We start from the raw sequence: 13438 nt of genomic DNA on the forward strand, positions 1-13438 counted from the left end.
TCCGAGTTAATTTGTTGAATAAGATTAGAGGGGTAAGTACCTGAGAAATGAGAACAAATTGTCATTGCACTAGGACAATTTTTTGGCACTGATTTATGGTATTAATCGATATTCGATTTTTGATACTGATATTTACTCTTTCATTTCTCAATAAGAAACGAAAATTCATACGAGTCGTTCATTTATCCGCGTGAATTTTATGAATAAATTAAATATTGATCGGTCTTCAATTTTCGGTACTGACTGATTCTTTAATTTTTTTATAACAGAATAAAAATTAAGTATGGATCGTTCTTTTATCCGACTTAATTTGTTGAGTAAATTAGTGGAATAAGTACCTGCCAGATGAAAACAACTTGTCATTGCACTTGGACAATTTTCTTGACATTGATTTATGGTATTGATCAGTCTTCGGTGTTCGGTACTGATTTATTTTCTCATTTTTTTTTAAGACAAAAAAAATTGATACGAATCGTTCGTTTATCCGAGTTAATTTGTTGAATAAGATTAGAGGGGTAAGTACCTGAGAAATGAGAATAAATTGTCATTGCACTAGGACAATTTTTTGGCACTGATTTATGGTATTAATCGATATTCGATTTTTGATACTGATATTTACTCTTTCATTTCTCAATAAGAAAAAAAAATTCATACGAGTCGTTCATTTATCCGCGTGAATTTTATGAATAAATTAAATATTGATCGGTCTTCAATTTTCGGTACTGACTGATTCTTTAATTTTTTTATAACAGAATAAAAATTAAGTATGGATCGTTCTTTTATCCGACTTAATTCGTTGAGTAAATTAGTGGAATAAGTACCTGCCAGATGAAAACAACTTGTCATTGCACTTGGACAATTTTCTTGACATTGATTTATGGTATTGATCAGTCTTCGGTGTTCGGTACTGATTTATTTTCTCATTTTTTTATAAGACAAAAAAAAATTGATACGAATCGTTCGTTTATCCGAGTTAATTTGTTGAATAAGATTAGAGGGGTAAGTACCTGAGAAATGAGAACAAATTGTCATTGCACTAGGACAATTTTTTGGCACTGATTTATGGTATTAATCGATATTCGATTTTTGATACTGATTTACTCTTTCATTTCTCAATAAGAAAAAAAAATTCATACGAGTCGTTCATTTATCCGCGTGAATTTTATGAATAAATTAAATATTAATCGGTCTTCAATTTTCGGTACTGACTGATTCTTTAATTTTTTTATAACAGAATAAAAATTAAGTATGGATCGTTCTTTTATCCGACTTAATTCGTTGAGTAAATTAGTGGTATAAGTACCTGCCAGATGAAAACAACTTGTCATTGCACTTGGACAATTTTCTTGACATTGATTTATGGTATTGATCAATCTTCGGTGTTCGGTACTGATTTATTTTCTCATTTTTTTATAAGACAAAAAAAAATTGATACGAATCGTTCGTTTATCCGAGTTAATTTGTTGAATAAGATAAGAGGGGTAAGTACCTGAAAAATAAGAACAAACTGTCATTGCACGTGGGCAATTTTTTGACACTGATTTATGGTATTAATCGATATTTGATTTTCGGTATTGATTTACTCTTTCATTTCTCTATAAGAAAACAGAAAATTAATACGAATCGTTCATTTACCCGCGTTATTTTGATGAAAAAATTAGGTATTGATCGGTCTTCGGTTTTCGGTACTGATTTATTCTGTCATTTCTTTACAAGAAAAGAAAAATTGATACGGATCATTTGTTTAACCGAGTTAATTTGTTGAGTAAATTAGAGGGGTAAGTACCTGAAAAATGAGAACAAATTGTCATTGCACTTGGACAATTTTCTGACACTGTTTTATAGTATTAATCGATATTCGATTTTCGATACTGATTTACTCTTTCATTTTTTTATAAGAAAAAAAATTCATATGATTCGTTCATTTATCCGCGTTATTTTGATGAATAAATTAAATATTGATCGGTCCTCAAATTTCGGTACTGATTTATTCTCTCATTTCTTTATAAGACAAGAGAAATTGATATGAATCATTCGTTTATTCGAGTTAAGCTGTTGAGTAAATTAGAGGGATAAATACCTGAAAAATAAGAACAAATTGTCATTGTACTTGGACAATTTTCTGACACTGATTTACGGTATTGATCGATATTCGATTTTCGGTACTGATTTACTCTTCCATTTCTGTATAAGAAAAAAAAATTCGTACGAATCGTTCATTTATCCGTGTTAATTTGATGAATAAATTAAATATTGATCGGTCTTCAATTTTCGGTAGTGACTCTCTAATTTCTTTATATGAGAATAAAAATTGATACGAATCTTTCTTTTATCCGACTTAATTTGTTGAGTAAATTAGTGGGTATTTAGTAATTAGTAAGTACCTGCAAGATGAAAACAACTTGTCATTGCACTTACACAATTTTCTAACGCTGATTTATAGTATTGATCACTATCCGGTTTTGGGTACTGATTTAGTCTTTGATTTCTCTATAAAAGAAAAAAAGATTGATACAAATCGTTTGTTTGTCCACGTTAATTTGATGAATAAATTCGATATTGATCGGTATTCGATTTTCGGTACTGATTTCTCCTTTCATTTTTCTATAAGAAAAGAAAAAATTCTGGCGAATTGTTCATTTATCCGCGTTAATTTGATGAAAAAATTATATATTGAACGGTCTTCGATTTTCGGTACTGATTTATTTTCTCATTTTTTTATAAGATAAGAAAAATTGATACGAATTGTTCATTTATCCGAGTTAATTTGTTGAATAAGATTAGGGGGGTATGTACCTGAAAAATAAGAAAAAATTGTCATTGCACGTGTGTAATTTTTTGACACTGATTTATGGTATTAATCGATTTTCGGTACTGATTTACTCTTTCATATAAGATATTTCATATACTCTTTCTCTATAAGAAAACAGAAAATTAATACGAATCGTTCATTAATTCGCGTTAATTTGATGAAAAAGCTATTATTATTGATCGGTGTTCGGTTTTTGGTATTGATTTATTCTCTCATTTCTTTATAAGGAAAGAAAAATTTATACAGATCGTTCGTTTAACAGAGTTAATTTGTTGAGTAAATTAGAGGGGTAAGTACCTGAAAAATAAGAACAAATTGTCATTGCACTTGGACAATTTTCTGACACTGATTTATGATATTAATCAATATTCAATTTTCGATACTGATTTACTCTTTCATTGTACTATAAGAAAAGAAAAAGTTGATACGAATCGTTCATTTATCTGCGTTGATTTGATGAATAAATTAAATATTGATCGTGCACGATTGAGGGGGGGGGAGAGGGATGGAAATAAGTGGTAGAAAGGCTGCTAGGAGAGGGGGGAGGGAGAGGGGGAATGAGGGAGGTGTAGGAGTAGACGGGGGCGAGAAGGAGGACGAGGAGGATTAAAAGGATAAGAGAGAGAGCGAGGGAGAAAGGGTGAAGGAATGGAATGAATGGAGGAAAGCGAAAATCGGCGGTAAGAAATAAGAATTATAGGAGTAACAGCGGCATAGAAATATAGATACATACATATGTATAAGAATAGATGATAAGCAAACAATTAATTATAAGAGATAAGCGAGCGAGTAGATGTAAGATATTTGTAAAATAGATTTAAGGAGGGGCGGGGGATGGAATAAAGAAAATAATTCTGTCGAAGTATCGGACATTTGCTAGCTTTATGTTAATTAAAGAGGAATGTGTACGATTAGAAAATATGTTAGCAACTAATTGTACAGAATGTCAAAGTTGTTGTAACGCCGTTTTCGGAGAATAATTAAAGGTCATGGTAGCGTTAAAGAGTGGAATTTCATCTCATGCGAATTTGGTCTCGTTCTTATTAAATGTTAGATTATCCGCTGCGGACAATAACTCTTCTACTTTTTATTTAATATTCAATGATAATAAATAACATTTAACACCAGTTCAGTCTGTGCAGACAAAACGAACAGGCCTATTGTCTGGCATAGAGATAGTAACTATGGTTGCAGCACGGACATAAACCTCCTGAAAGTGTAAATGTAGCACGGACTTCCACCACATGCAGATTTTACCACCAAGACCTAAAAGTGGATGTAGCATCGTAGTTCTCCTCTCAAAATGGATGCAGATGGCGCCCTTTCCCAGTGCGGAAAGTCGGTGTCGTCGAAAACACCGTGTTGGCCGCTCTCATGTTCCTCTCTGGTTCTACTGAACGCGACTATTGTAATAGAAGCCTAAACACGCAATCTTATGAAGCGGAATGTATGGGAGGATTCACACCTTGGCAGAGAAGCAGAAAGGCAGCAGCTAATCAGAACTCGCGCTGGTAGTCTCAAGAAAGGGACAGAAGAGAAGGGCAGACTTCCAGCTTGATTTCTGATTGACTACTGGCTTCCTGCTTTTCTGCTTAGATGTGAATCCTCCCTAATGTGAAATTGAAGGAAGGAGGCCGTCCAATCGCAGACATACCGCCAATATATTTCAGTGGAGAGCAATTCGTTCCGAGACGGACTTCGTTTCGCCAATTTTATATTGCGCATACATTCCGTAGGATGGCGCCTTAAGAGCGATCATGACAGCGATTTTTCTGTAATATTTTACAGCTAATGTTACATAAAACGTAATGAACATAACTATTTATTGCGTACAAAATTGTCAAAATAAAAGTATCAAAATATTTTATATGACAATTATGCCTACAAATCCTGAGAAGCGAATGTTATTAAATGGCATTCCACCATTTTCGATCATTTTTTTCGCGCGATGACGCCATTTTGGCCAATTATTAAATCCCCAATCTGTTGTTGTGGCATTACTGAATCAGCTGATTTATTTCCTTGTTATCCACAACAATAATCCATCAATCACAAATATCGATTTCATGAATGAATACGAGCAGGACAATAAAAATTGTTATTTATTATATAATGTCGGTTCACATTGATTTAACCGCGTATACAGAACTGCTTTAACACGTGATGAGATGGATTTCTAGAGAATTCCAATTTCACAGAGTTTGTGAACATGTGACAACACATAGAAATAGAAACTACATCGAAAGGGCCGTGTATAAATGGAATAAATTGTGCAAGCATATTTTTGTAAGAGGTATTTCCTTAAGATTATCTTTTTTAGATCTGTCAAGTCTGGTCACAATTGTCTGTGCTGCAAAATTCGGCTTGTAGATCTATCAAGATGACTGCAAAATTACGTGAGTAATTATATTGGCGTATTAGGCACATAACGAGTGTTCATTTAACCTTTTACTTCTTGCCGAGTTATTACTAACTGTCAAAAGAAATGTTTTTGTATACTTATCGAATGTAAATATCAACGATTTGACACATTTATTTTGTCTCGTTACTTTAAAATTATTTTATATAAATGATTGTGTTAATATTTTTATTTGTCCTTTATTTATATATTTGTGTAGTATTATGTATTAATTTTTAGGTGATCGTATTTTAGTGTTTGATATGTATGATTATGCATATTACGTGTATTTAGAAGTTAATAGAATAGTTAATAGAATAGAGATTCTATTAACGGTTTGTTCTATGTCAATATTTTCTTACAGCCGAAGAGATAACCAAGATGAGTTTCCGTCGGAAAGTATGGGATTACATGACAAAGAATGAATTGGTGAACTTTCCTGTTAATATATATAAACGTATTCCAAACTTTAAAGGTGCTGCTGAAGCAGCACAACGATTAACCGAATTGGATGAATTTAAGAGAGCACAAACTATAAAAATAAATCCAGATAAGCCACAGGAACGAGTAAGATTTTTGGCTCTTGAAGCTAACAAAGAGATTATTGTGCCTATTCCACGATTAAGATCTGGTTTGTTTCTACATGTTACACCTGTCGCTGGTGCAACAAAAGAACAATTAAAAATATTGGCTACTATGCATGGCTTGGAACAATCTGGTAAACCACTAGGACTTGACTCCCATATTAAGGTATTTTATTTTTAACTTGAAAATAATATACTATTGAATTATATATAATTATCAAAAAAAGAGATATACATATATTGAATTACTATATAAACATAGGTACATAGAAAAAAGAAATTAGTTATATTAAGTCTATATGTAAATATATAGGATGTTTCGGACCATCTGAACAATCTCGTGGAGACATGGGACAGATCGAAGCAAACCCAAAAGTCCCATATCATTTAGCAAAATCTGCAATAGTTATCGAATTATTAATTAGAGAAATTTGATAAATGAGCATATGCCGAGATAATATTGAACAATGTATAAGAGCAGTGAAATAAGAATAGCACATAGCTGAATAGCGGTGTATTGTCCCTTCTGTCGGCGCATGCCAGCAACTGTTGCTAGGCCGACTGGACTGTACTGTGCCCTGCGAAGCAAGTCCAATACTATCTCAGCGAGTGCTCACTCAATAGATTTCTGTAATTAATAACTCGATAATAACTATTGCGAATTTCACAAAATAGTATGGGACTTTTATACCTGCTGAGACTCACCCTATGTCTCCATGAGAGATTGGTCAGTTTGAGATACCCTGTATAGTAAACATATAATAACAGTATGTGTATATTTAATATATAATACTATTATATAGTATATATTTTACAATATAGTAAATGTAATAATATAGTAAACAATACTGAAGAAAATATATAATTATAAATAGTTGTTATTTATAGGTAGATCTCGTTGTACTGGGATCTGTATGTGTCAGTCAAGATGGATATAGACTTGGCAAAGGAGAAGGTTTCGCGGATCTTGAGTTTGCGATGATGATGAGAATGGGCACGATAACGGAGAATACGACCGTTATCACGTCCGTGCATGATTGTCAGATCGTGGATTATATACCGCCACAATTATTTAAAGAGTATGACGTGCCAGTGGACATAATCGTCACGCCAACGCAGACTATATTTGTTGAGCCAAGACAGAAGAAGCCGTCCGGCATTTTGTGGCACATGCTCAGTGGAAGAAGACTTAAAACCATGCAGGTATTACAGCAGCTCAAAGAGATGGATGAAAAGTATGCATTAAGTTGCCTGAATCAAGCTAAGTAAGCTATTTCGTACAAATAAATGGTTACTTCCTCGCAGAGATGGCAAGAACGTTTTCTTGAAAGAAGTCGATTCTGACGTGGAGACGCGTCAATATATTAAAAACCGTGTCAAATATCCGAGAAACAAGAAACGCCTTGGTGCGAAGAAGAATGCGTCTAATACGGAAAAGAACTTCACCGCGGAGGATGGCAAAGATAAGACTGATAAACCGCGTTTTCCTCGAAAACGTTCACAAAAAAAGGTGCCAGTCGAAGAGGAAAACAATTCTCTGAATATCGAAGTACAATTTTTTTACATATCATTATTTATTGCTTCTCATCACTTTTACTTTATTGCGTTATTTCTTTTTATTACTTTTTAATTAAATCGCTCTTTAGTCAGCGAGAAACGATACGTTGAATATTTTTGCAAAAATACTATTTCTAAAAAAATATAAAAGAATATTTCAGATCACTAAAGCATATTCGTAAAAATGCTCCGAATGCTATACTTCTTTCTTGATAGCTAATCAGCAATCAAATGAGTAATATGAAGCCTAATCATAAGCAATCATTTCGTATGACCAACCTTATTGCAATCATTTTATAGCTGTTGATTGATTTTCAAGAGAGAAGCATAGTATTCGAGACATTTTACAAGTATGTTCTAGCGACTTGAAATATCCTTTCATACAAATATCTTTTTATTTAGAAGTGGCATACAATTTTAGTCATGCATTTTCTTGCTTTATCAATTAAGCCTTTGCAGCAAGGAGCCATGAGCCTTAAATCAATCAACTATTTTTTTATATACATTGTACAATATATAATATCATCGGAGAGACACTAGCATTGATTATATTAATTAAAATTAGCTTATAATTATTAAATTAGCTTATAATTATTAAATAATTAAGTTAAACTTTAATGGCTCTTCCATTGTTCTTCAATGTTACAGACAAAAACTGAAAATAACATCAAAAGCACATCTCGTCTGCGTAAAAATCCACGCGCCAGAACGAAGGCGCACATCGATTTCTCCTTAAAGCTCTCGAACATCTCGTCCGGCGTCAGAGTTCGTGATGTGAAGAACGCTCTGTTGGAGCGTGGTATTAAGCCGAGCGAAATAATTTGGCAAGGTTATCGCGGCATTTGTTATCTTCACTTTAGCAAACTCCGAAGCGAGAGCGCTTCACCGGATCAACCGCTTCAGGTAGACTCGATCGTGGCAAACTTGCAACAGTTACGAATCGGCGAATTCGCGAACAACGAGGAGGATTTCATACATGTAGAGCCCGCGAAACCGATTTCCAGAATCGAGGTAACTGATGTGACTACTGTTTAAACTTTTATTGGAAACTACGGTGAATATACGATCGCACGTAATTTCTTGAACGTTTATATCATATTGACATGTCAAACGAACGATTGAATATTTCTAGACAAAGTTTATTGTTTTATGGAAAATTTTCACGAGATCTTGTCTTTCTTTCTTGTGATGACTGAGAGTTTTAGGCTCCGAAAGCTAATTTGTTACTAAATTACGTGTACAGGATGTCTTAAACGACGAGTACTTTTTGCTAGTTGTAAATTTTTTAAATTTTCGAGACTTCTCTTTGTAGCGAATATGCTCGATTGGAAATTGGAAATTCTTGTAGAGTTTCTCACTTTTTCGTTATATTTTTGTAATTTGATATACATGTTGGAGTTCGTTTTAATTACTAAATTAAATAAAAACTTACATATACACACACACACACATATACACATATATACATATATACATAAAGGGTGTTTGGTAACTTACATAGCCATAGCCAATGGAGGCATAGAATTGATGAAAACAAACACAAAAATCCTATATTATTTTGCGATATTCACAATAATTATCGAATTATTAATTATAGAAATCTGACGAGGTGGGTGATTGGAGAAGCATTGCAGCCACTCGGGCAAGAGCGCGGTCCAGTCGATCTAACAACTGTTGTAGTCTAACAACTATATTAGTCTTATTTCGTCCTACGTTTCACCGCACGCCGGTAACAGTTGCTGGATCAATTAGGCTGCGCTATAACCCGAGTGGCTGTAATGCCTCTCCAATCATTCAACCTTGATGAACGTTCACTCGTCGTCACATTTCTATAATTAATAACTCGATAATTATTGTGAAAATTGCAAAATGATATGAGACTTTTATGTTTATTTTAATCAATTCTACGCTTTCACTATGGCTACATGAATTACTGAACACCCTGTATACACAGAGTGTACCAAAAAGATGGATACTCCGGATTAACTTGAAGGGATGACGTTTGTGAAAAAAAAAGAAAAGTTAAACACAAAAATTTTAGAGTTTAGAAATGGGTATCTAGTGGTGAATTTGAACTTTATCTAGGGATCAAATTTAGAAATCAAATTAAGGTCAACTTTAAAATTGTAAATGGAAATCCCCATTTTTTGTTATATCATCTTTCTCTATAAATTTATTTGAACAACTTTTGCCTGAAAGATTTTTTTATTTGCTTAGTATTTTTAAGACATTTAAGAACAACTTGATAACTTTCAGTCTTTAGTTTACGATATCTCGGTAACTATTAAATGTTAGAAATTAATGTTAGAAGTAAAAGTGATCCTAGACTTTTTAGATGTAATGAAAAATGGGAGTTTCTATTTGAGAAATTGAAGGTGACCTTCACATAATTTTCAAACAATTATCCAAAGTCAAACTAGCATGGCATCATTTCCCTATTAATTGCTTTTCAAAGTCGAAATTCTTGTAAGAAACATCTTTTTCTAAAATTTCGTGATTTCCAGAAATTGAGTTCTCAAATTAAAATGAGTCACCTTGTATATATCCATCGATTTATATACATTGTAACAATTCCGTAATATTAGGGATTAATATAAATTTTCGCTCAAGAGTACTCTATTCCGGATTTGTTAAGAAGCTATTGGTTTTGCAGAAATTGCGCGACCATTGGGACATGTTGCAAAATTTCTTTTTTACTTTACGTTAGATAGATATATCAGCTTCGTTGCTTCAGACATATGCAAGATATATTTGTGTTAACGATTAAAAATATGTTTCTTTTTAATAATTATTTTACATGTTACTTCGCTTAGATCTATATTGTAGTTGTACTTGCGAATTAATTTACGCCGAGTCGACAGCGGCGATCCAAGATTGGTTTGGACTGATCCAAACCCGGTGCAATGTGAATATATTAATATTAATATTAATGGTCGTTACTATTAACACAGAAGATACTGCGTATTTTTGGCTAATGATTTTATTTATGCTACTTTCATATCAATAAGCCATGGCACTGTGACGTAGAGGAAAATGTCACCAACTTTCCAGAAAATTCGTCGCAACGCATATAATAATCTGTGATCAAAAAGTACATTAAAGTTAGAACAGCTGCGCCATGGAAAGATATAACAAGCGTACAATCAATGAAAATAGCAGGATAACCATGCGGCAAACCGTGACGCAATTGATGAAACATGTTCCAGCTTTCTCTTCAACGGTTATTCTCTTTCAGATAATTGATAATGATAAAATATCGAAAGTGCATGGTGACTAGTGGGTGTTGAAAGTAAATGATTATTACTTTGCAACAAATAGGTCGAACGAAATGAATTAAACGCCATTTTGTAGAGGAAACTTTTCAATTTTATTACCATATATATGAAAAAGAAATATAATAATTTAATAATTGAAACACATATAAAAAAAGGACAAAAATCTTGCTTGCGCATATGAATTAACGGTATATGTTTTCAAAGTGTTGTCCACCGAAATCAATACAGAACTGCAATTTCGGGTATCCTAACCCAATTATCCTGTTGCCATACACTTTATGTATCGATTCAAAGACTTCGTGAGTACGGTGTGGGGTCGCGCCATCTTGCATAAAATGAAATTTTTGTAAAATGAAATTTGATATGTGTCAACAAACAAAATTATCGGTTTTGGGGACAGGAAAATCCAAACGTCTATTGCTGTTTCTCTTCATCTTCAAAAGGTCTCCGCGTGGCCTGTAATTTCTATAAAAACGATCTACCTGCAATTTTTTGAAGAACCGTGATCAGTCAAAGTTATAAAAAATTATAAAGAATTATAGGAGACTAAATTCTTTCTCCATGCAAAGAAATGTGGATTAGTAAAGAAATTTCACTTTACAAGATGGCGCAACCCCACACCGTACTCGCGAAATCTTTGAATCGATACATAAAGTATATGGCAACAGGATAATTGGGTTAGGAAACCCGAAATTTGCTCATGAAAGTTTGGAATGGTATCGTTACTCACCCGATTTGAACCCGTGTGATTTTTTTCTTTGGGGTTATCTCAAAGACAAATGTTACGCCGTAAATCTCAAAATACCGCAGAGCTAATAAATAGTATTGAAAAATGCACTCGCAGCATTCCTACATCTGTTAGATAATGTATTTCAAAGTTTTCGCAAACGATTGCAGTTCGGTGCCGATTTCGATGGACAACACTTTGAAAACATATAGCATTAATTCATACGCGTAAGCAAAATTTTTATTTTTTTTTATAATGTATATTTCGATTATTAAATTATTATATTTCTTATTCATATATATGGTAATAAAATTGACAAGTTTCCTCTACAAAATGGCGTTTAATTCATTTTGTTCGGCTTATTTGTCGCGAATAATCATTTACTTTCAACATATTCTCATTGGTCACCCTGTATATCTGTTAGTATCTAGTGTTAGAGTGTACGACTCGCATGTAGAATCTGGAGGAAAGGACATGCACTCCATTAGTCAACTGCTGTTGTATTTGTCCGTGGAGCAGCGAAGAGTAATAATCGTCGATGATTTTTTTACATCCGTAGATAATGAGTTGATATTAATCGATGTGTATAGAGTATATTTGCGATATTTGGTACCAATCATCTAACACAGACTGATGACAATAGTTTACATGTCGTTTAAAAGATACTTGCGACACAAGATGAAGATGAATCATCATATCTTTCTTCGTGTAGAGAGATAAAATAGGAAAAGAGAGATAGCGGTGGAGAGGAGGAGAGCAAGGGAAGGAGAGAAGAGAGAATACTCTATTTTTTTGAACGCATATTTTCGTAAAGAAAAAGATATGTATATATGTATGTGTGTGTGTGTGTGTGTGTGTGTGTATGTATGTATGTATGTATGTATGTATGTATATATGTACAGTCACGCGCATTAATTCGCGGCGCGAGAGGAGAAGCATTGTCTCCCCACTCTGGCCTCCATACCACGCTGGTTGCCGGAGTAGAACAATTTTGCTTCTCCTCTCATAATACGAGTTAATGCACGCGTGTGTACTCACATACAAAAACATACACATAATATATACATATAGTATATATATGAACAATATATTTTCATGCTCTAGCCGCTTTATAGGCGTGTTGCGGTCTTCCATGCGTTGTCAGTTGAAGTGCAGATGCAAGAGAAAGACGTTGTACGTCGGCTGAGAAATAAAGAAACGGCAATACTTTGTGATATTAACAAATATAATTTATGGTTTTTAGACACGATAGCGATGACGTAACAATCGACGGTTAGTTTTGCGCATATATAATTGTCATTATTACATACATACATATATGCAAGTATATTATATTATACTCTGTATGTATGTGTGTGTGTGTGTGTGTGGGTGTGTGGGTGTGCGTGTGCGTGTGCGTGTGCGCGCGCGCGCGCGCGCGCGCGCGCGTGTGTGTGTGTGTGTGTGTGCGTGCCGGCGTGCGCGCGCGCGTGTATGTGTATGTGTGTGTATACGTGCGCGCGCGTGAATGCGTGCGTACGCATGTATGCGTATAAGTATGTGTACGATCGTATAAATAATGTAAGTATACAAATCTTACATATAAAGAAAAATCATTTTATTAACCTTGTTCCCGCGATAGTCTGAGTTCCACTGTGCTTCCAGCTATCTGTAACTTCAATATAGTCCGGCCGATAATGCGGCCCGAGTGTGCAAATTTCCATTTCGTCGCCTGTATTTTTTTATTAATATTGGTTTGTTCGGAAAGTAATTTCGGTTTTTTGCATGAAAATGAAAGACAATATTTTTAATGGAAAGAAAAGTTTTATTCTGTTAAGTATTGACCATTTTGTTCTAACATCTTTTGCTATCTTTGAGGTAATAACATGATTCCACGCTTGTAGAATTTCTGGTCTTTATTGGCAAAAAACTGAATTAAGTGGTTTTTGACACCTTCATTTGAATCGAAATTTTTATTATCCAAAGAATTTTGTAGTGACTGAAACAATAATCGGATGGTGCCAGATCAGGTGAATATGGTGCATGCGGTAGCAAGTTCCATCCAAGCGCTAACAGCTTCTGGCGAGTCATTAAACTTGTGTGAGG

General features: G+C 33.9%; 1 protein-coding gene across 2 annotated transcripts; it reads left to right on the forward strand.

Moving 5' to 3' along the window:
* The first annotated feature begins 4941 nt into the window (after positions 1–4941).
* On the forward strand, positions 4942–9487 carry lost (methenyltetrahydrofolate synthase domain-containing protein lost). 2 transcript variants are annotated; one of them, XM_025297665.1, is made up of 5 exons: positions 4942–5208; positions 5575–5960; positions 6683–7029; positions 7100–7304; positions 8000–9487. In XM_025297665.1, exons 1-5 carry the CDS (start codon positions 5193–5195, stop codon positions 8384–8386), a joined length of 1341 nt encoding a protein of 446 aa, XP_025153450.1. In that variant the 5' UTR covers positions 4942–5192; the 3' UTR covers positions 8387–9487. The 2 variants fall into 2 exon arrangements, with proteins under 2 accessions (XP_025153450.1, XP_011141305.1); XM_011143003.3 differs by having other exon boundaries at positions 4949–5208; positions 7100–7343.
* Positions 9488–13438: the final 3951 nt, after the last annotated feature.

This window comes from Harpegnathos saltator, unplaced genomic scaffold (genome assembly GCF_003227715.2).
Source record: "Harpegnathos saltator strain DR-91 unplaced genomic scaffold, Hsal_v8.6 scaffold182, whole genome shotgun sequence".
Taxonomy (NCBI): Eukaryota; Metazoa; Arthropoda; class Insecta; order Hymenoptera; family Formicidae; genus Harpegnathos; species Harpegnathos saltator.